At 39.8% G+C, this 22762-nt stretch overlaps 1 protein-coding gene across 1 annotated transcript in view; it reads left to right on the top strand.

Annotated features, from left to right (window-relative positions):
• SEC24A (SEC24 homolog A, COPII coat complex component) overlaps positions 1-22762 on the top strand; it is a 38423-nt gene that overhangs the window by 8316 nt on the left and 7345 nt on the right. The window contains exons 3-18 of the mRNA XM_083600003.1: positions 6621-7139; positions 8189-8323; positions 9671-9748; positions 11010-11161; positions 11684-11856; positions 12257-12359; positions 13838-13964; positions 14248-14357; positions 16364-16476; positions 17266-17384; positions 18052-18107; positions 19470-19676; positions 19888-20008; positions 20361-20519; positions 21981-22154; positions 22649-22759. Of these exons, the coding sequence (XP_083456129.1) occupies positions 6621-7139; positions 8189-8323; positions 9671-9748; positions 11010-11161; positions 11684-11856; positions 12257-12359; positions 13838-13964; positions 14248-14357; positions 16364-16476; positions 17266-17384; positions 18052-18107; positions 19470-19676; positions 19888-20008; positions 20361-20519; positions 21981-22154; positions 22649-22759 (2457 nt within the window). The remainder of the gene's footprint in view (positions 1-6620; positions 7140-8188; positions 8324-9670; positions 9749-11009; positions 11162-11683; positions 11857-12256; positions 12360-13837; positions 13965-14247; positions 14358-16363; positions 16477-17265; positions 17385-18051; positions 18108-19469; positions 19677-19887; positions 20009-20360; positions 20520-21980; positions 22155-22648; positions 22760-22762) is intronic.

The raw sequence follows: 22762 nt of genomic DNA, 5'->3' as shown, positions 1-22762 counted from the left end.
AGAGTTCTTTGCTTGTGGAATTAGGAATTGGTTTGGTCACCTCATAAGATGAGAAGACTCTCTGGAAAAGACCCTGATGTTGGGAAAGATTGAGTGAACAAGGAGAAGGGGGCGGACAGAGGACGAGATGGTTGGACAGTGTTCTCAAAGCTACTAACATGAGTTTGACCAAACTGTGGGAGGCAGTGGAAGACAGGAGTGCCTGGCGTGCTCTGATCCATGGGGTCATGAAGAGTCAGACACGACTAAACAGCAACAACATCTTAAAGGAACTTTTTGGCAGAGTAAATAAATACCCACCCTTTACACATGTCAGGCATACCGCTGGTCCACATCCCTTTAACACCCATACCACCACTGTGCAACGCCAGTAGCATAGCCCCAGTCATTATGTGAGCTGATGTTGTGGTTTGCTGTCTGGAAGGCCATGTTTAATTGTCTGAATAGGACCCAAAAATCTAAAGACTGTGTGTAAGGATGAATGTAGATGTAGAACTTACCAGGTCAGTTTGTGAGCTTCTGAGCAGACCTGAGATTCCAGCAAAACGTGCCTATTCCGGCCTTACATGACACACGTATTTATTCCTCCACATCCTTTATACTCTAGTGATTCATTTCGTTCCCAGAGAATTCTCATTGGACTTACCCTTGATACTTTGCATCTCTTGATGTTCTCACTTCGGCTGTTCTCATTTATTCTCATGACTTCTGGGACAACATATTCTAGCAGTGGGAAACCTCCAGCCTGTGGGCCTAATTAAGCCTGGCACGAGTCCCAACTTGGTTTTTGAGGCCTTTATCCACAAAACACACCCACTTGCCCCACATCTCATGCAATTAGTGGTATCAGGTGTGAGGCAGGTATGGATTTGGCTACAAAGGAACAAATGAGGGCTGAGGTCCTGATCATTCTTTTGGAAGTGGTGCTCCCTGCCAGTGCCAATTGCTAGCTACTGGCAGGGAGTCCCATTCTGACTGGCTGTACTAGGGAGTTCTTTGACCAAAATAGTGTAGTTGAAGGGGACTAACTTTATCTGTTTGGAGCAAGCTTTGAATTCAGACCACTTCTTCCAAATAGTGCATTGATCCTTCTGCAGATGCATGCAGAGGGGGAAATGCAGTTTGGAGGACGGTTATAGCAAACCCCTTTGAAGGTGTGCTTCCCATCTGTATCCTTATGTTATGACAGGTAGGTGGTCTCTCTCACCTGTCAAAGTTACCCTGCCCGGGGGGGGGGGGAATTGGGGATCCATCATGATGGATGCCCAGTTCCCCACACCTGCCTTATACTGATACCAATCCTGTTTATCTTGATTTGAATTTTGTAATTTTGCTGTCTAGTATTGTTTTGATTCATTTATTTTATTTATTATACTTTTGTGGTACAGTCAAACCTCGGTTGATGAACGTGATCCATTCCGGAAGACCGTTCAACTTCTGAAATGTTTCACAACCGAGGCAGAGCTTCCGATTGGTTGCAAGAGCTTTTTGCATTCAAGCGGAAGCCGCGTCAGATGTTCAGTTTCCAAAAATCATTCGAATACCGGAGCATTTACTTACAAGTTTTTGGCTTTTGGAAGCCGATACGTTCCAGAGAGGAGGCATTCGGGAACCAAGGGTTGACTGTATATTTGTTTTGTATTGGGAGGTGTTTTTATTTCTCCTATGAACCACTTTGAGCTCAAGTTGGTTGCTGGGGAAATGACATACAAATATTAAACAAAATCATTTTAAAAATCTGCCCGATCACTTACCCTAAGTATTACAAGGCTATCTGGATATTCTTCAGAACGCATCTGGCTCGATGCAGATCTTCTTAACAAAGAATGCTTACAACACTTGTATATAATAGAAGAGTGGCAAGCTCTAAAGAATGGAAGAGCAGAATTCAGCTTTGAACTCCAGCTTTGAAATGTATACAGGTGCAATTCTATTCTGGTATACCCCTGTTCATAGCACCCATAAGTTTGGTCCTTCCACAGGTAATTTTGTCTTATGGCAACTTCACATACTCTGTGTCATTTGATTACTTTTCAAAATTATATGGATTGCAGTTCCCTTACAGTCCTGTCCTGGAACAACTGCAGGATATTAGCTGGGGATGGGAAGGGAAAGCGCATTCCTAAATTTACTGATCTTCATGAAATCTGGCTTGAGGAATCAGAAATCAATGAGAGCTCACTTGACTGTTCGAAAGTGTGATCTTGCTGTTTTCTGAAAAACAGGAAGTACAGATCAGTTGGAGAATTGACTGAATTGATGAGTTGTCATCTTGAAACTGAAAATCAAATATGAAAGAGTATCTTAGACTACTTATGTTTGGCAGTTACGCTATGCATAGAACAAGCACCTTAAAAATTATATTGGCTACCAAATTATTTTAATGGCTAGGGCATTTGCATGCACGGGGAATGATTTTCCCAGTAAAAATTATGCTGTGTGGTAGGTATTATTTAATATCTTTATTCCACAATATAGATTTGATTTGTACTTGTTCAGATTATACACAAAAATCTGCCCACTACTGTTGAGCAGAGCTTTTACTGAGGTAAGCATTGGGGAGGGGGTGGAGAGAGGGCATGATGTTTTTCACCTTATTCTGGCTGTCGGTGACAGTTGGAAGCAAAACGATTCCTTACTGCATCCAAAACCCAGCATAGATTAGAGATTTTCCCAAGCCCCTTTCCTTCTCCAGAGAAGGATGAGAAGAGTTCCTGCCAGAATAACGAACATGCTTTGTAGCAATGACATTGTGGACCTTTGATTCCAGTCTTTCCCATGAAAGGAGGCAGACTTGGCCCTGCAGTCACATTAAGATTCAGAGGCCCATGAAACCTCAGCAAAATGTATTTTAGAGACACTGCCAGCCTTCTGAATGATGGCTAGTCAAAATGTCTGTACCCTTGGGTACAGCTCTGTAAAAATTACTCTGTACTGGTCAGATTATCACTTGTTGTAATTAGTTATTTACTCTGTTACCTATCTAAAACTAGGTCCCTCACACCCATTTTTCGGATCGCACCATCACAGAGACCCAGGGCGCAGTGGTGGTAAAATATAAGATGTGGAACTTATTTCTCATGGATCTTAGCATTTTGTTTTTAAAAAAACCGAGTTAATTTTTCAGAAACAGATTGTATTTTGCTGAACATTACTGATGACGAAACTAAACTTATATTTGTGCACCAGCCATGAAACTGAACAAATAAACATCTGTTTCAAGATAACCTATCTAAAAATTAAAAATTAAAAGATAGTCAGCATTTCATGCCCAAACTTTTTGAGGGAACTGTTTTGGCAGATTGCCCTTTATTAAAGATTATTGTCCAAATTATGCCTCTGGTCTTAAGCTACAATTTGAGAGAATGATGGGCTTTCTGATACTGATTTTTTTCAGAAAAGTTTTTAAGAACTATTCTAGGCACCCCAGCTCTCCATGAGTATTTTCTCTGAAGTGAAGTAATACTTGGGGTAGAATTGTATGTGCATTTGAACCTTTTCAGGTATTGAGTTATATTGCTAATAGATCCAAAGCAGACTCCCCAAAATCTGTTGTACAGAATGTACTCAGCTCAACCTACCAGTTAGTCATATGATACAAGAGTTTTGCAGTGATGTTTTGATCATGTGGATTTTTGTTCATGAGTTTTCTCAATTTTGAGCATCCTTTGTAATGCTGGGACTTAAATGCAATAATTCTGTCTTAGTAGGATGGATGGGCTACATGAAGATGGCCCCATGTTGTGTTTATGTACTAAAATGTTGCTGGAAATTATTTAACTGATATTAACAGTTGTGTTGAGCAACCCAAGTGTTTATCATTCTCACATTCTACAAAATACCACATGCAGTTCTGCATTAGAAATATTGGAAATCCCCTTCAGTTTGCACCTTTGTGTCACCTTTGATGGCATTATTCGTTACTTGCTTAGTTATTCTTCAACTGCAAGTATTGGAAATATATTTGTCCTCCAGCTGATAAATTTGGTAAAATCTACAAAACAAGTCCTTTTATAATGAAAATAAGCAGGCTGCACAGTCACCACATCTTCCCTGGCAAAATTCTTTTTGAGCCTGATGCTCTTGATCTGTTCCTTGGATCAGTGTGGTGGTATTTGCTATGACTCTTCAATAACAGGAAAGACTCCTGCAGTTATTTGTTCTTTCATCTTATCTGTTTCTGCCTGTTTTGTGTTTTTGTTTTATGCCTGCATTTGTTTGTGTATGGCCTGTGGCTGAAGCAAATTAACTATACCATGGTCCCCTCTCTTACTGCCTCGTGGCGGCTTGGAGCCAAACCAGATGTGACACAGGATACATGGGGAACATCTGCTGACAGCTCCTGTTCTGTTTTCAGTTTAATGCAGTTGCAGCAGGTTCTAAATTTGATCAAAGCAGTAGTTTGGGATGGTCATGCCCCCTTCTTCTTTCACATTTGTAGGGGAGACATCAGATCAACTTAATATTTCCTCTTTGGGGAGAAAAATATCCTGGATGGGAGAGCTGGATTTTTTTAGGGCTAAGCATCCCCTTCCCACTTCTCTGATCAAACATGGAGCTCTCTGTGGCTGCATTAAAGTATCAATCCAAACTGTTGTGATACATTCCATATCATGCCCATAGGGAGCCTAAACATTTTGGGAAGGGGCACCAAAAAAGCAATAGGGCATTTATCTGGTCTGTAGGACTTTTAAAGACAACATTGTAAACTGTTTTTATTTAGCCTTTAACTGTCCTGCAGCTTGTGTACATTCAAAATATTTCACTAAGCAACTCCGACAATTGCTACTTTTCTTGCAATCAATTAACAAAAAAGTTAAGAAAACAAGACAAACTACTAGTAGAAAGTCAAGAATGAGCTTCAACAGTATTCTTACAGTTTATAACAAAAGTTTTCTTGTTTTCGATGCTGCAAAATGTAGTGAATCTAAGACCAATGCTATCGTCATGACGTTACTGCTTAAAAGAGCAAGCTCTGCTTTACATTATTACAGTACTGTCAATAGCTGTGAACCTTAAAAAAAAAAAAGGGTAAAGGACCCCTGGATGCTTAAGTCCAGTCAAAGGCGACTATGGGGTTGCGGCATTCATCTCGCTTTCAGGCCAAGGGAGCCGATGTTTGTCCGCAGACAGTTTTTCTGGGTCATGTGGCCAGCATGACTAAGCCGCTTCTGGTGAAACCAGAACAGTGCATGGAAACACCGTTTACCTTCCCGCCAGAGCGGTACCTATTTATCTACTTGCACTTTGATGTGCTTTCGAACTGCTAGGTTGGCAGGAGCTGGGACCGAGCAACGGGAGCTCACCCAGTCACAGGGATTCGAAGCACTAACCTTCCGATTGGCAAGCCCAAGGCTCAGTGGTTTAGACTACAGTGCCACCCGCATCCCTTGTGAACCTAAAACTAGTGTTAAATTAGGAGAGCAGATTTCAGCTGTTGCAGTACTACTTAGAATAGTCAATGCAGTCTTAATGAAATGACCATGTCCTGGAAATGCTGTTCCATATTTTGTGAGCTCGTATGCAGATTGCGCCAATGATAGACATTCTTCAGTAAGGGATTTTACCAACTCAAGCTCTGATTTCAAGTAGTCTGGGTTGTCAGTATTTCAATGGGTGGATTCAAATTGTCCTCATTCAGCGCTTGAGCAAATGTTTGCAAGCTACAGATATAACAGTATTGTATGTCTCCTTGAATATATTTTTTGATTTATGAGTGCAATGGTCAATAACTCACCTAACTGTGGAATTTAGATACTTAAGAACAAATTGACTAGCTCTGTCAATCTTCCGACTTTCCATTTTAATGGAAAGCATCTTACCCTTGTCACATGATGTTTAATGGTAGGCAGATTCTGCTCTACTACCACCCCGAATAAGAGTATATTTAAGAAGAAAAACAAAGGTTGTCACGTTCATTTTCTAAAATAATTTTAATTATCAGTTCTTTATAAGTTAGGGGGTGCAGAGAATTTTGGGGGCAATCTCCCCTATCCCAACTACGGACCTGCTTCACATGTCTCCTGCATGACACCTGGGTTGGTGATTCAGGGTGTTAACATGACTTAATTCCATTCCCCTGTGTAACCATGTGCCAACCAGCTTGCTATAATGCTACAGTGCTAATGGAAAGGGTCTCTGCTTGATTTGGGACTATTTCCTGTCTTCTCTGGTAGCTCCCCACCTCCCATCCAAAGGCCTTTACTAAGGGTTCTTTGAACCTTTGGAGAAGATATTTAAGGTCACAGGGAAATATAGTGAGGAGCAGTGGGTTGCGAATTGCCTTGGTGTAAGCTTCCCTTCTTTTTGTGCAACCAAGCACTTTTTGTGCAGCCCTTGTATGTAGTGATTGCATACCTTTTTGTTTGACTGTGCAAAATCTTAAACATGTTAGTTCTTTTTATGGAATTATACCCCGTTGTGAACAATGATATGGGGGCTTTATAATTAATGTGAAGCAAATCGGCAAAAATTGCATATAGTTACTGCTTTTCCTGGTGGCTTTCTCTCTGCCTTTAACTTGGATCTTCAGGAAAATTTAGTTTCTGTTCCTGAAATGTTTGCATTCCTCAATGGCAAGAATATATAGCATTCATTCAGTGATTTTCCTCCTTCCCCAGGTCCTGTACAAAACCCAATGGTGAATTCATCACGCTTACCAGGTGGACAGGGATACAATTCTTTTGTCCCAGGCATGTATTCTCAGCAAGCGCCTGCAAAGAACCTGGTGCATACATCTTCTGGACCCTATAACTATGGTGCACCTCAGAACGCTTCACCTTTTAGTAATTATCAGGGACCTGGGCAAACTCTTAATCGGCCACCTATTGGATCTGCTTCTCTAGCAACAGCACAACAGGGACCTGTTGCCCAGATGCCTCCTCTATCGCAGAACTCAGCTGCTGCATCAAGCTCTGCAGGTAGCTTTCATTCTGGAGTTAATCTCCCAGCACACTCAAACTGGCAGTACGGACAGGCTCCTTCAATTCAGCCAGCAATGGGCTCTCAGCCAAACCATTTTGCTCATGCAGGGGCAACTCAGCCATTGTTACCTTCATCAGGGAATACAAATCCATCAGCAAGCTATCATGTTTCTTCTGCTGGAGGTCCTCCAGTTCAAAACAGCTATACAAAGCCAGGTAAGAAAAGAAATTCTCCCAATATATTTCTGCAACTGGAGTAGCAAAGAATATTGACTGTCATTCATCTTGAGCATTCTTGAGTCCAGACTTTTGAAGTAATGATGTACTTAAAAGCAATCAATTTTGGAAAAACGAATAAATGTTCTCATGTGTATTGTGAGTGGAAATCAGTGCTTTTTTTCTGGGGGGATGCAGGGATACGCATACCCCTAAACATTTTGTGAATCTATGTTTGGCCTCATTGAGGGGCAGTATTTCAATATGAGTAGGAAAATGAGCGTACCCCTGAACATTTTTTAAGATAAAAAGCACTGGACGAAATTCAACATTGTGCTATTATGATGGTTCCAGTAGTGCAAGCATTTTGCAACAGACAAGTAGATGCTTCATTGTTGCTGGTATGAGAAAAAGGTGGGTGGGGAGAACACTTTATCCCTGCTACATCATGGTATATGTTGTACCTTGTAGCATTATAGACAGAATGTGTCATATGGATGGGGGTTACACCATGTGTAGCTCTTACCTACAGAGTGATTTGTTACACTTGTACGAAACAAAATGAACAGGGCTAAACCTGGTGGTGTGGGTAGCCAAATACATTTCACAATATTCACGCTACACTAATTAGCACCAACATTCTAAGTGAACTCCCTCAACCTGTCCCAGCAGTTTTGTATGACATGATTGCATTGTGAGTGATATATTATCGCTATATTATTATTATTATTATTATTATTATTATTATTTATTATCACTATATTATCATCATCATCATCATTATCATCCCTGGCCATTCTGCCTAACGAAGACTTATGTGCATATTCCTACACCTGCTCTTTGGATCAATATGCAGATTGTATTGAAAAGGGGAGTAGAATGAGTTTGGCTTTGAATTTTATTAAGGTCACCTAAAATATCCCTCATGTAGAAGAAATTTAATGCACTTATTAAACCCTCTTGGTTGGTTCTGTGCAAAAATAAAACAAATCAGAAGCAATGTTGACTCTATGTTCTGATGATTCTTGCAGGTTCTGTTTCTCTTCCAGGTAATCAGCTAACATATTCGCCAGTTAGACCTCCTTTAGGACCTCCTCCAGTTAGCAGTCCAGCCTCTACACGGCCTATGGCTCCTCCAGCAAGCATGACACCCCAGGCTTTACAGAATTCATCAAATACACGAGGTAAGGAATTGATCCTGTAATAAGGAAATGTTATTTAATGTTACTACTAAGGATTAGTAGGGTATCAGTGTTGCTCTATTAAACAGCAAAAACAAGGGTCTTGTTGCACCATAATATATACAGGTATAAGCTGTTAAAGGCAAGTGTATAGATCCAGAGGTGTGTAGGGGATGGGTGGGATTAAAGATGGCATTAAAAATCTAAAAGTATAGTCTTAGCAATTCAATTAGAACTTAAATTAGCTTTCCTCAACCTTGTGCCCTCCAGATGTTGTTGACCTACAGCTCCTCTAATCCCTAATCCCTTGGTCATGTCAGCTGGGATTAATGGGAGTTATAGTTCAACAACCTCTGGAGTGACCATTGACAACAGCAGTCAGGGGACCCTCCCACATGGCATGGGAGGAAGGAATCGGCAGAAATCAGGGTTGGGTATCTCTACTTTTAATGTTGTCCATAGCCTTGCCCTATCCTCTTTCAGCTCTTGTTATATCTTGAATGTTATAACTTGGATGTTGTTGCTTATGTATTAAATATTATTATATGGAAGGAAATCTATGCAAGATTCTGAAATCCTAAATGGTTACTAGGGAGTAAGCCCTATTGACTTATCATGCATAGGATTTCATTGACTTATTGTAAACTTGAGGTGACAGTCTTTATCCATTCATAACTTCCAATTCACTCTTATTTTTCTAAAATAAGAAATATTCATCTGGTTCAAGTCTGATCAAAGGAATCTGGAGGGAAGAACAGGCCACCTTTGTTTTCAAAATAGGCCAGAATAATGAAATCATGGCTGCAGGTATCTTTGAATACTCTTAAGCAGCTTTGCTTTTCAAATAGTTATCCCTTAGGATCTGACTTAAACTCAGGGTGTTATTTTACATGCCAAAAAGCTTATGCCTTACTGGATTTATAGGACTACTGTTAACCTTACTTTTGCAGTACTGCACGACAGAGGCCAAGGGGTAGCCACCAATTTTATCAGGCTGTGTATTTCTATATTTACATGTTTGTGTACCAGAAAGTGCATTTAGAAAGAGTCTGTTAAAGGTGACTTCTACACATCCCTTCTCTCATCATTCATGTAAGCATGCTGCAGAAAGGTAGCCTGATGAATTGTGGATATTGTACTGTTTGAATGGGTAGAATTGTCATGTAGGGTGACTGAAGAATTATTTTCCCAACTGAGAAAAGCTGTACAAAATGGGGATTATTTAACCTTAACAACATTTAACCTTTGCATATCATCCAGAATTGTTTTTAGTGGTAAATGACCAATAAACAAGAACTACACAAGTACTAGATTTAAGCATTTGCTTTTAACGGATGCCTTTCTTGGCAGGTGATCCTGCATCCACTGCCAGTGATGGATTGTTGGTCCAGAACAATTATGATACAATAGAAGGAGGAGGCTTCTTGGGTAAGACATACTTTCTTCAATTTATCAGCCATTTCATTGCTACTTCATGACAGCAGCTTCCTGCCTCTTCCATTGCTTAAATGTAAATATATGGAGAGTTAACTGTTTCATATCCATGCAATGGTGTGACAGGTAAGCCTTTGGGTGAAAAGATTTATAAGCCTTCTGGGGCAAGAGACTGAAGTCTGTAATAGTTTGGCATCTGCTCTTTAGCCATGCCTATTTTTTAATGAACACTGTGATGCTTTTTTTTTTTTTTGGAACTGTTTTACTTGTTTTATAAAGGTAGAAACTACTGGGCTTGTTTGATTATATTGTAATCTGCCTTGGGATTTTATGCTGGAACGGCAGTAAGAAACATTATGAATACATTTTATTTTAGAAAGTGAACATAACATATGTAGATTATACATTGTATAAAGCTACTGTAAGCCCACTTTAAGTTGAATTACTTCCTTTTAATTTTAATAAACTGTAATAATTTAACAGGTAAGATTAATATTCCTGAAAGTATTAAGTCACTCACTGAACTCACGTTATATTGGGCAAGATGATAAAGTCTTGACTACAGGGGGAAATTGCAGATTATAGTTAAGACCACCTAGTGCTGCTTGAGGACATAATTGGTCAAACACAAAGCATGAAGACAAACAGGCAAATGGAACCAGTTGACACTTGCAGAACTAAAGTCACTAAGCTGCTGTTGGCAAATCAGGAGCTGAAACATGTTTCCTTTTTCTGATTGGCTAATTAATGAAAACCCTCTGGCCATATACAGTATTCCTAAATTAAGACTAGCAAGTTAGAAATGGAAATACTTTAATGTTAGATTGTAATAATATTGTTGCTGCTGTATGACCTATCCAAGTGCATGCTGCAATGCAAGCCTTAGGTCTTCTTTAAACCACATATCCTGCAGAGTTGTTCAGTCAGAAAGTGTTTTTACTTCAGTTGCAGCAGTGTATGGGTTGTATTGATTATTGGGAGCTTGTGGCCCTCCAGATGTTGCTGGACTGGGTGGCGGGCGTATCTCATCCTTGATCATTGGCCGTACTGACTGGAACTGACGGGAGTTGTATTCCAACAACATCTGGACTCACAGTTGCAGGTTCCTTATTACTGAGCTAGAGTTTTAAAGAACATGTAAAGTGGTGTGCATATTGGTTGCTATATAGAAAAAAATATGAAGAGAGTTCCACATTGTTACGACTGGAATGTTAGTGTTATTGCTTGCATTTTAATGAGTGCATTCTTCTTTTAGCAACTGCACATCCCCCTTCTGCTCCTCAGAATCTTAAAACAAACAGACATGTTGGGAGTGCTTATCCCACCTTGCCACCAGGCTACCAGAATGCATCTCCATCTGCAGGACCAAGAATGCAGTATCCAGGTGGATCACCACAGTTTCCTCAAGTAAATCTTTAAAATCTTACTAAAATGTTAACTATGTAAGCTATCTTGGGAGTTCATTGAGCTGCCTTGAGCACTATTTGTTGGAGGGGGGCACAGAATAAAAATTTAACAAATAAATATATTTACATAAATACATTGCTGACTTTGAAAGTCAGCCTTCTTTATTCCAGAGAGCTTGAGTGAGTCCAATAGACCAATTGAGAATTCTGGGTATATTATTTTTCCACCAGTCTTTTCTGCATTCCTTTCTAATAATCAACAATCAAGCATTGTTGCTTGATATTGTAAAAGAATATTGTCTGAATTATGTGTTTCAAAAATTATTTAAAGTACAAAGAGATCAGATGAGGCTTTTCATGTCCAGTTTGGCTCTTAGTTCAAACAGCATTTTAGGCAAGATCAACTTCTACTTAAATGCTCTAGTGCAAGTGATCTGCAAACATAGCATTCTTCCATCCAGTTGATATGAATGAATTTTAAAGGTGATTCAAACGGCTAACCTTGCAATTCTGTTTTCATTAGCCTGGCCTGGGAGCAAATTCCTTAGCTGCATCTATGGGTGGACTGAGCCTTCAACCAGAAGGATTAAGACCTATTAATCTTCTCCAAGACAGAAATATTCTCCCTGCAACCCCTTTGCAAGCACCTATTCCGAACTTGCACGAAGATATCCAGAAGGTCAACTGTAATCCAGAGTAAGGCCAATTTAAAAATTATTTATTTTGAGGGTTGGGGGAAGGAAGACTCTTCACTTTCATATGTCCTGAAGGTGCGTCTGTCTTCTGTTGGGAGCTTAGTCGAAAGCTGGCATGTAGCCTGTGATTGCTTTTCAAGCAGGATTAATAGTAAACAGAAGAACACTTCTGTAGATACCCTCTTCAGAGTGTGTCCCTGTGGTTTTCACCTGGGGTATTATAAACTATATTTAGATTTTGCATTTGTTGGTGGTTGTCACACTGCATAAAACTGAATCTGAGCTTATTGCTTGAATGAAACTTTACGTAAGAGAGGGTCATAAGGAAAACTATCTGTCCTGATCAGGAAGGGGTGATGCATGCAATTAATAGTGACTTTCACCATTTGTCCCTCATGTAGGTTATTCCGATGTACCTTGACTAACATTCCTCAAACTCAGGCCTTACTGAACAAAGCCAAACTTCCTTTGGGTCTCCTGCTTCATCCTTTCAAAGACCTATCGGTATGATACATTATGTAAAACTCTGAGTGATGGGGAGTTGGCTTTCAGAAGAAAGCATTCAAATAATCCTCCAAACAATATTTGGAGGATGGAGTGTGAGCGCTGTGCACATGCATTCCCCCCACATCCCATTTCTTCTGTAGGGCTTGAATCAAATGGTGTGGCCAGTACCTACAAATCGGGATTGCAAACCAGGATAGATCCCTTTACGCAATATCACCCAAAGCGACAGTTCAGTGGTTTGGGTGGCACTGCAGCTTGTGGTTTGGTTCAATACAGAAAGTAAGGAATTAGGCCCTATGTGCAAGGGAAGGAAGAGTGTGGCCAAAATTCCCCAAACCATTGTTTTAGAAGATCATATGACTGCAGCCAGTATAAACAGTTTTGTTAGCCTTGCCCTAGAAAAATAACATTTCCTGCAAGATGACATTTCAGAGCCCCACTTGAAAGGAGCTTTGTTAATGGAGACCTTCCCATTCTTCAACATCTTATCTATACCCTTGTGGTAGTAACTTTGTGCATCATTCAGTACTGAAGCCTTCAAAAGCCGTATGGTGTTAGGTTTATTCTTAACAGATATTTCAGTTGCTAATCTTTAAATCAAAGAGTGCATTCAAAATCCGCCTTTCCCTGATTTTTAACCTGCTGTGAATAGGTTGCTGTTTGCAAATAGGTAGAGGGTTTCTAGGCTGGGGAATAACTACTTGATCCTAGTGGGAAATGATTGTGGCATCGGTTGTTATCATTGTAGACAGCCACTCTACCCTGTTTTCTTATAATGGGTTTACTTTTTATGTAAATGTACATTTGAATGTGACCTTACAGGATTAAGTTTAATACTCCAGTTTAAGAATATGCTGGTAAGGGGACTAGTGGCCTCAACTAAACAACACTTCCTGATAAAAGTTATTTAGAAGCAATTTTGATTGTATCCTGCAAAGTCATTGCACCAGTGGAACAACATCCTCTTGCAATGGAATTTCTCTTCCCTCTCCTCCTCCTACAACTGCCCCAGTTTGCTCTGGGGTTTTTCAGACCCTCTGCAGCAGTTGATGGGGGGTAAGGAAGGAGAGGGAAAGGAAGTTCTGTGGGACAAGCTAAGTTGTACCATTAGGAACAACCCTAGCAGTCCTTCTGCTTCCATTTTACTGCAGCAATAAAATTTGTGCATTGTCACTTAAGATAATTTTTTGCTTGTAAAACTGGTGATTTAACATAATATGGTGGTCTTGCAAAACCATTTCCCACCACAGAGCATGATTCATGTATGTCTCAGTGTCAAATAAAACACTGGGCCGCAGTTAAAATAATTGTTGTTATCACACATGTGGAAACCCACCTTCAGCTGACAGAGACGCTAGTGCTTAGACCATTGTACCATATCTGTTTACATCTGGGCCAGAGGTAGGCACCCAAATTACTCAAGGTGGCTGGTGCATTCCCAACACATGACTTACAAAAGCATTCCTCTTTTCCAGCAATTGCCTGTGGTAACCTCCAGTACAATTGTGAGGTGTCGTAGCTGTAGGACATACATCAATCCTTTTGTCAGCTTTCTTGACCAAAGGAGATGGAAGTGCAATTTATGTTACAGAGTGAATGATGGTGAGTTTTCTTTGTCAAATGAGCATAAATCCACTAAAAGCATCAACTGTATTGATATCAGATACCTGCTATATGTTAATATGCTACCTGATTCCAGTGGGACATAATTGTATCAATTGCTAGCTCTTTCAAGGGTTTAGTGCTTGAGGATGTAACATGTTAGGGGGATAAATTTTATGTGATAACCCTAGGGAATGCTAGGTGTACGACTATATCTAGAATATTCAATCCCTAGAATGCTTGTATCTTGTAGTAAAGCACTATATTTTCCCCCCTCTTGCAGTTCCTGAAGAATTTATGTACAATCCTGTGACAAGAGTTTATGGAGAACCTCATAAAAGACCTGAAGTTCAAAATGCCACAATTGAGTTTATGGCTCCTTCTGAATATATGGTGAGGTCCTTTACCCAAGCTAGCTGCCTGCTATAATAACCCAATAAAAAACAGCTTCTGTTCAGTAGAAGACCTTATTCCCTTTCCTGTCGTTTACCTGCAAAGCAGGGCTTTCAAAGTGACTACCCCTGTTCTGTGGAATAGCATCCTTGTTAAGGTACAACAGGTGTCCACTATCTGTACTTTGGGAGTCAACTGAAGACATTTTTTATATGACAGCCTTTTCCAGATGGATGAAAAGGCAACTGCCTTGGGTTTAAAAACAAATCAAGGGAACACCTGTCTTCAAGGGGTAGGTAAAGGTAAAGGGACCCCTGACCATTAGGTCCAGTCGTGACCGACTCTGCGGCGCTCATCTCGCTTTATTGGCCAAGGGAGCCGGCGTACAGCTTCCAGGTCATGTGGCCAGCATCACTGAGCCACTTCTGGCGAACCAGAGCAGCACACAGAAACGCCGTTTACCTTCCCGCCGGAGCGGTACCTATTTATCTACTTGCACTTTGACGTGCTTTCGAACTGCTAGGTTGGCAGGAGCTGGGACCGAGCAACAGGAGCTCACCCCGTCGTGGGGATTCGAACCACCGACCTTCTGATTGACAAGTCCTAGGCTCTGTAGTTTAACCCACAGCGCCATCCGCATCCCTTAAGGGGTGGGTGGGGGTTGTTTTTGTTTTTTTTTAAATAGCTGTTTTGCATGTAAATGATCTGGCAAAACATGTAAAATGCAATTTATAAATAATAAAAATACAAAAGTAAATCAAGGTAAGTGTACTGCTTTAGGAAAAAGTTGCTATCTTAATATAGTTCTCATTTTGATTATATTGCACTGTATTAGTCTAGGAGAAATGGCTGTGATCCTCACAGTGCCAAGCATAAGTATAAGTGCTTATGTTTTAGTAATGAGGGATTACCCATTTTTCTTTGACTATAGCATTCACACCATGTTGAATGCTGTTCCCTAGTGGTGTCCTTGCCATCAGGAACGGCTCCCCCCATCCGTGTGTGTGTGTGTGTGTGCGCGTGTGTGTGCAGAAGGGAGCACAGATCAGCCCTGGAGAACATGCAGCACACCAAATCTATCCCATGGATGCTGCCCACTGAATACAGCTTTTTTTGTAAAATTACAAGCCTATTGCCTATAAATGCAATAGATTGGTTGTATTTACTCTGTTAAACTTCCATAATAGAATTGTGACCCATAAGTGTATCTGGCTTGGTTATCAGGCATAGCCTTTCTCTGTCTTAATATGACACCAAGAAAAAGAATGAAAATCCTCTCAAATAAAGATGTTAATTTTTAGTAGAGAAAACACCCAAGACACCCCAACATTACATATTTTAAAATGCTTCCAGACCACCCTTCAGCAATTGAGATAACAGGGTGTCATACAAAGACAAAATAAAGCAAATTCATTATAATGCAGTGAAGGATAAAACAACAAATTCGTACATGAAAACAATGGCAAGCAGAACAGGTTGGATACTAATCAACTTTAAAACTTCAAAAAGCCTTGGTAAATATGTATTGACTCTGACGTTCCAGAGATCTGGTACCACAATGGGGAAGGCTCTGTCCCTCATTGTCACATAATGAACTTAACCCAGCGATGAGTCAGGAAGACAAGCCATGTGTATTGTGCCTTCCAAGGAAAAGATGATGCATAATATATTTTCTTCAAAGAACAACTGCTTGTTGTTCCTTGAGACTAGCCTCAGAATTTCAAAACATATTTGAAACCTTGGACATGATTGGGACAGGACATGGGATAATGAGTATTCCAAATGTGTGAGAAATTTGGTTTCCTCTCCCACATTCCATTCCTGGCATGTATATTTCAAGTGATGGATGAAAACACACAATGCCTGGTTGTTCTCAGTTTGTTCCCCCCCCCCCAGCAAAAACCTACGTTGTCCAATTGTGCTTCTAATTTTAATTTAAAATCAACTAGGAGTAGTGTTGTGACAAGGTTTAGAAATTTAAACTAAGGTAACTGTTTCTTTTTCAGCTACGTCCACCTCAGCCTCCTGTGTACCTCTTTGTGTTTGATGTGTCACATAATGCAATAGAAACAGGATACTTGAACACTGTATGCAAGACCGTGTTGGACAATCTAGATTTGTAAGTCCTGCACATCTTTTCACTCTGTCCATATAGTTTTTAATGTTCATGTCATTGTCATGTTTGGTCCAATCCTTTCATGTGCCAAACCTGGAAAAAATCAATTGATGTTATTTCAAGCTGCCATTTTCATAATATGCACCCTACGCACTTACTGTGAATTTCAGGTACCAAATTTGTATTCATCACCGAAACAATTTACATTCTCAAGCTCATTGTATTAAAACCCCCAATTTGCTGCACTGTATTTCTTTTCATTAAAGCAACTAAAGGACTTTAGTTTCTTGTGGTACTGTACTGGATTTCAAAAGAATATATTCAAGAAGCACATTCACGCAAATTCACGCAGGTACTTTGTAGAGGCATTCTGATTAGGAACATTGTGCTTTTGTATTTTTTTTCAGTAAACAAATGTAAATATATTGGTGTAACAGATGAAATCTTTATAGAACCTACAGTGCATTTGAGATATGCTTGAAATAACCCTAACCTAGATCCAACCCATTCCAGATTTTTTCTTCTTGCAAGATTATTTTTCCTTAACATGGAGCATTGCATAGTGATATGTTTTTGTTACCTTAATAAAATCAGCATAAGGTTTTAATCTACTACATTGAATGCTGCTACCCTGAATGACATTTTGATAGCTGTTTGCAACAAAAATGAAGCATTAAGCAAAGGGTAATGCATTACAAGCATTTATTCCCAAAGAAAATACATCTATCTGACATGAATGTGCACCTAGGGCCTTATTAAACATGATACCAAGTTTCTATGTTTAATTTTCAGACTTCCAGGAAACACTAGAACAAAAATAGGCTTTATAACATTTGACAGCACAATCCATTTCTATAGCCTTCAGGAAGGTCTCTCTCAGCCCCAGATGTTGATAGTTTCAGATATTGAAGGTAAGTAGAAATAATCTGTAGCATTAGATTTATGAAGTATGCTTTGTGATTCCTAGAATCAGAACTGGTGTAATAGACTTGCTGCTGTAGAGGTGCAGGGAGGCTGCTCATTCACTTGGTTCCTCAGATATTACAGCCCCTTTGAAAAGAAAGGGCAACTTTATTGACACTCTCCTGTCATTTGTCTACCCCAGTAAAAGGAAGATTGAGGCACTGCTGCTTCCTGAAAAGGCTGCCTGAGTCAGCACATGGGACATCCTTGTGCCATTGCCACCTCAGAAGCTGCAGTATGGGTCAAACCACCTTTTTGACAAGAATGGGATGGAGCACCTCACTTGCCACTCTCAAGGCTTTTGCATCTTCATTTTTATCCACTTCTGTGTTCATTAAACAACTTTTTACCTGGGCTTTCTAATTATTGGGGGTCATTCATTCCTCTTGGAAGGGACATCAAAGTTGTTGGTCTTGCCTTTGACTGGAGAATGGGTTAACTGTTTCCTGCTCACATACAAGAATGGGACTTTGCAGTAAAACCAACTTTTCATTTTCTTGCAGAGGTGCCTTTTTTTGTTTAATGCATTTTGAGATGTGGGGAATATTTAAGAATACTTCTTAAACAGTCAAACTGATTCAGAGAGCTTTCATCGCATTTTTGTTTTTCTTGCAGAAGTGTTTATCCCAATGCCGGAAAACCTACTAGTAAACTTAAATGAAAGTAAAGAGGTAAGATTAATACTATACAGTCATTATGCAAGTATATGTTTAAAACAGATGTCATTTAACTCTGTCCTTTTGATCATTTCCCCCTAGCCCTTATAAGGCTATGAGCTAAAGTTTTTTGCCCACTCCAGTTGATTGGTTGCGCAAATATGTACAGTGCAAAGTTCTTTGGCAACTGACTAGGCGACATCTCTTCTAAGAACAGAATTAATGATAAAACCACTAATCTGAATTTGAGGGAGTGGGGGGAGCTGACTTCTGAAACTTTAACAATTATACTTGAACATGTTCAGTTTGAAATCCTTTTAAATCAGTGGTGTCCAATCTTTATCTTCAAAGTAATGTTTTAAAAAATTATTTCCTTTATGCTTCATGTGTATTTGGTATAGATTCCCTCTTTCTAGAATAAACCAAATATGGTATAAACAGGTGCTTCCCAAATTATCAAATCGTGTGGTATTAGTGTTTCCCAAAATATCCAAGTCTTCAGTTTTATTAGATTATGCTGCCATATACAGTGGTACCTCGGGTTAAGTACTTAATTTGTTCTGGAGCTCCGTTCTTAACCTGAAACTGTTCTTAACCTGAAGCACCACTTTAGCTAATGGGGCCTCCTGCTGCCGCCATGCCGCTGGAGCACAATTTCTGTTCTCATCCTGAAGCAAAATTCTTAACTTGAGGTACTATTTCTGGGTTAGCGGAGTCTGTAACCTGAAGCGGATGTAACCCGAGCTATCACTGTAGTCTGATAGAAAGCAAAGTTCCATGTGTGCTTGCATGTGAATAGGTAGGATATAATGCATATTACTGGAGTTGCAAGACTGTTTTAAAGCACAGATACTTTGTAATACTAATCAAGAGGACTTTAAATCCTTATTAAAGTGTTTCTATATGAGATTCCACTTCAGGAATTTAGCATTACTTTTAAGCTCATACCCTTGGTGAACACGCTATAGGCACAATAACTAAGCCCGCCCCCCCCCCCCCGCAAAAAAAATCCCAAATTCTGTTTATCTAACCGCCCACCTGTGTTGCAGATATTGAAGCTTCTTTTAGTCCATCTTGAAATTATATTTAGGGAGGCAAGTGTAGTAATGGGCTGGAGATTGGGACCACATTTTTGGACAAGTATGTGAAAGATAGAAAGGACAGTTGATTGAGTTTGTGGACTTATGTTTGATTTTGAAAGAATGTATATCTTGGAAGGGGTTGCGTGGGTTGGGAATCTTCAGAGACCAGTTGCTATAAAATGACAAGGCTTACTATTTGCTAACAAAATGTCTTTTATGAATGCTTCTAATGAAATTTTGAATTCTATGGGAGACATGTCTTTTGAATATTCTAATGCTCTTATTTCCCCTCCAGCTAATTCAAGATTTATTGAAAACTTTGCCTCAAATGTTTACTAACTCCCTGGAAACTCAGAGTGCTCTGGGACCTGCACTACAGGCTGCCTTTAAATTGATGTCCCCCACTGGTGGTCGGATTTCTGTCTTCCAGACACAACTTCCAACTGTAGGAGTGGGTGCGCTTAAACCTCGGGAAGAGCCTAACCAAAAAGCTGCTGCAAAGGTTAGCAAAAGCTGCTTTCTATGTATTCTTTAAGTAACCCTCAATTTAACTTGTCTTATTGGCTGCAACTGCATCCCTCAAAACACGCTTTTGAACCCATGCCCAGTCTCTTTTACGGATAAGTTGAGCTACTGCTTCAATCCATGCGAGTTTATGGAGAACAGCAGAAATGTGTATTTTGAAGTTCTATCATTTTGACTTTTTTTACCAGGATATCCATCTTACACCATCTACTGACTTCTATAAAAAGTTGGCCTTGGACTGTTCTGGACAGCAGGTTGCAGTTGACCTGTTCCTCCTTAGCGGGCAGTACTCTGACTTGGCTTCATTAGGTAAGTAAGATATTTTCACATTTGTGCTTTCTGGTGTCTCATTGTAAAAAGGAAAAGAAATCAGCACGATAGTTTTAACAATACGTTTTAAATAGTAAAAACTGAATCTTAATGGTGGGTTCCATTTGGAGTATAGGAAGTTAAATTTTTATACAATAAGCTGAATGCGCACAAGTTAAATGTGCATAAGTTTTGGGCTTACTGTAACATTTCTACAATATTTTAAAATACCCTGGCACATACTTTCTCCCAATACTGTTAGTGCATCTCCCAATACTATCAATGTTAGACTGTATTTATTGTGTTGACTGTAGTTTGTTCCTTCAATTTATCCTTGGATTTTTATTTTTAGGTTGTATATCGAGGTATTCAGCTGGTAGTGTCTATTACTACCAATCTTACCATCAACAACACAATCCTCTTCTGGTGGAGAAACTACAGAAAGAGCTGAAACGATATTTGACTCGGAAGATTGGTTTTGAGGCTGTCATGCGAATTAGGTGTACGAAAGGTCAGACAATTTAATTTGCTAATGTTAAGCAAAGCAGTGCTTCCATAAGTGCCCAAATAAGTAATTGGCAGAAGCGCACATGCAAATATTTAAAAGCTTAGCATCGTGAATTTAGAATATTTAGAACAGTGAACATGCATCTGTGAATGTATTAGATTCTCCCAGTGTGTTGTGATCCAGTGGTCCAGAATACTGGGTGGTTGTTCTCTATGTCGACGAGTAGGCCAGGCTGTTTTCAAAAAGAACAGACTTGGATGAGTTGAATTTGGAGTCAGGAAGCAGTTCCCACGTCCCTAGAGCTGGATTTCTGCTTCTTCAGTTTTAATGGATACAGGTCTTTAAATCTTTCCTTATACAAAAAATAACACCTTTGTCTATTCGTTATTTACTTTTAAAAATAAATAAAACAAAATTAAAGAGAATGTTCTTGACCTAACTAGCCTTGAGAAAGGTAAATGTTTGTTTGTGTGATCTTGCCCTAGATTTACATATAGAGTCTACCAAGTCTAGTTAAAAATAACCTTCAGACAGTTCTGCCAGTGGAAAAATTCGTTAATAAAGTGAGACCATCCGTTAATTCCTTAATAAAGTGAGGCCATTCGTTAATAAAGTGAGTGTTAATCTGTAAATCAAGATCAGGTGAAATAGTAATGGAGTTGCTTCTCTGTCTTTTATTTTGAGAGCATTATTTTATTTTCCCTAGTCCCCCTTACAGGACTTGACCGACTCCCTGTGATAATGCAAGTGTTAATACATGTGTGTAATTATTCCTTAAGATATTGTGCTACTTATCTGTTTAGTCACTGAGACTGAGACTTTGAGACATTGGCTTGGGCCAAAGAGCGCTCTGCATGTGCCAAAATAGCTTCCACATCAGCACAGGAGGATTGTTGCCCTTTGCACTTATGTTAAATATTTCTCTAATAAAGCTTTCCAGCAATGCGAGAGTTTGTACAGTGGTACCTCAGGTTACAAACGCTTTGGGTTACAAACTCCACTAACCTGGTAGTAGTACCTTGGGTTGAGAACTTTGTCCCAGGATGAGAACAGAAATTGCGGTGCAGTGGCGGTGGGAGGCCCCATTAGCGAAAGCGCGCCTCAGGTTAAGAACTGTTTCGGGTTAAGAACAGACCTCTGGAACGAATTAAGTTTGTAACCCGAGGTACCATTGTAGTGGAAATGGGTGCTAGACGGCGTCAGTATGTCCATGGAATATCACATATGGCCCTTTGGATCTCAGACATTACATTATACAAGTTCTCTGAATAGAGGACACCCAGTAAATAGGTGTTTAGTGGCACTGCCTAAGGCTGGTCTGATGCTGGAGAACTGGATAAATTACTGAACTTCAGCAGCTTTCAGACGTGCTTATGACTTTCTTTGCAAGGAGACAATGCAGTCAAAGTGATGTGCAAGATTTGAGTTGAAATAGTATTCCTTAAACACTTTTCTCTTCCATAGGCCTTTCGATTCATACCTTCCATGGCAACTTCTTTGTACGGTCAACAGATCTGTTGTCTTTACCCAATGTGAACCCTGATGCAGGATATGCTGTACAGATGTCAGTAGAGGAGAATCTCACAGACATGCAGGTTGTCTGCTTCCAGTCAGCTCTCCTCTATACATCTAGTAAAGGTAAGGATGTCATGGCATCAGTTGCCACTAGTAGTATCTGCTACAAAATATATACATGCTTGTTGATCTACATTTTTTGTGAAGATAAGATTAATTGGTCTTGAGTCCTCATAGATCTGACTAATTAGCACACACTAGCTTGTTTGTAGAATGCACATTGTTAAATAGAATGACTGCTTAAACTGAAGATGGACAATTGTAGCATTTACAATTCTATGATTCTGTGTTGAGATTCCTGCATTGCAGGGGTTGGACTAGGTGATGCTCGGAGTCCCTTCCAAATCTACAATTCTATGATTTTTCTTCTAAAGTCTCCCTGGTGGAAGTTTGGTTGAAAAACTGCAACCTGTGTTTGACTTATTTGAATGACTACATTAAGGCGGGAGGGGGGGACTATTAATTATAATGTTGGGCTACATCTGTGAAGGTTTCTGAAGCATCACCTGGACACATTTGTTAGATGCAGCTCTGATGTTATGGATTTCCCTGTACAGGTGAAAGGAGGATTCGTGTTCACACTTTGTGCTTACCAGTTGTTAGCCAGCTGAGTGATGTTTATTTGGGAGCTGACGTGCAAGCAATTACCGGGCTGCTAGCCAATATGGGTA

This window comes from Podarcis filfolensis (assembly GCF_964270895.1).
Source record: "Podarcis filfolensis genome assembly, chromosome: 2".
In the NCBI taxonomy this organism is placed as follows: domain Eukaryota; kingdom Metazoa; phylum Chordata; class Lepidosauria; order Squamata; family Lacertidae; genus Podarcis; species Podarcis filfolensis.
The sequence above is the reverse complement of the archived record's forward strand: the minus strand, read 5'-3'. Positions and strand labels throughout refer to the sequence as shown.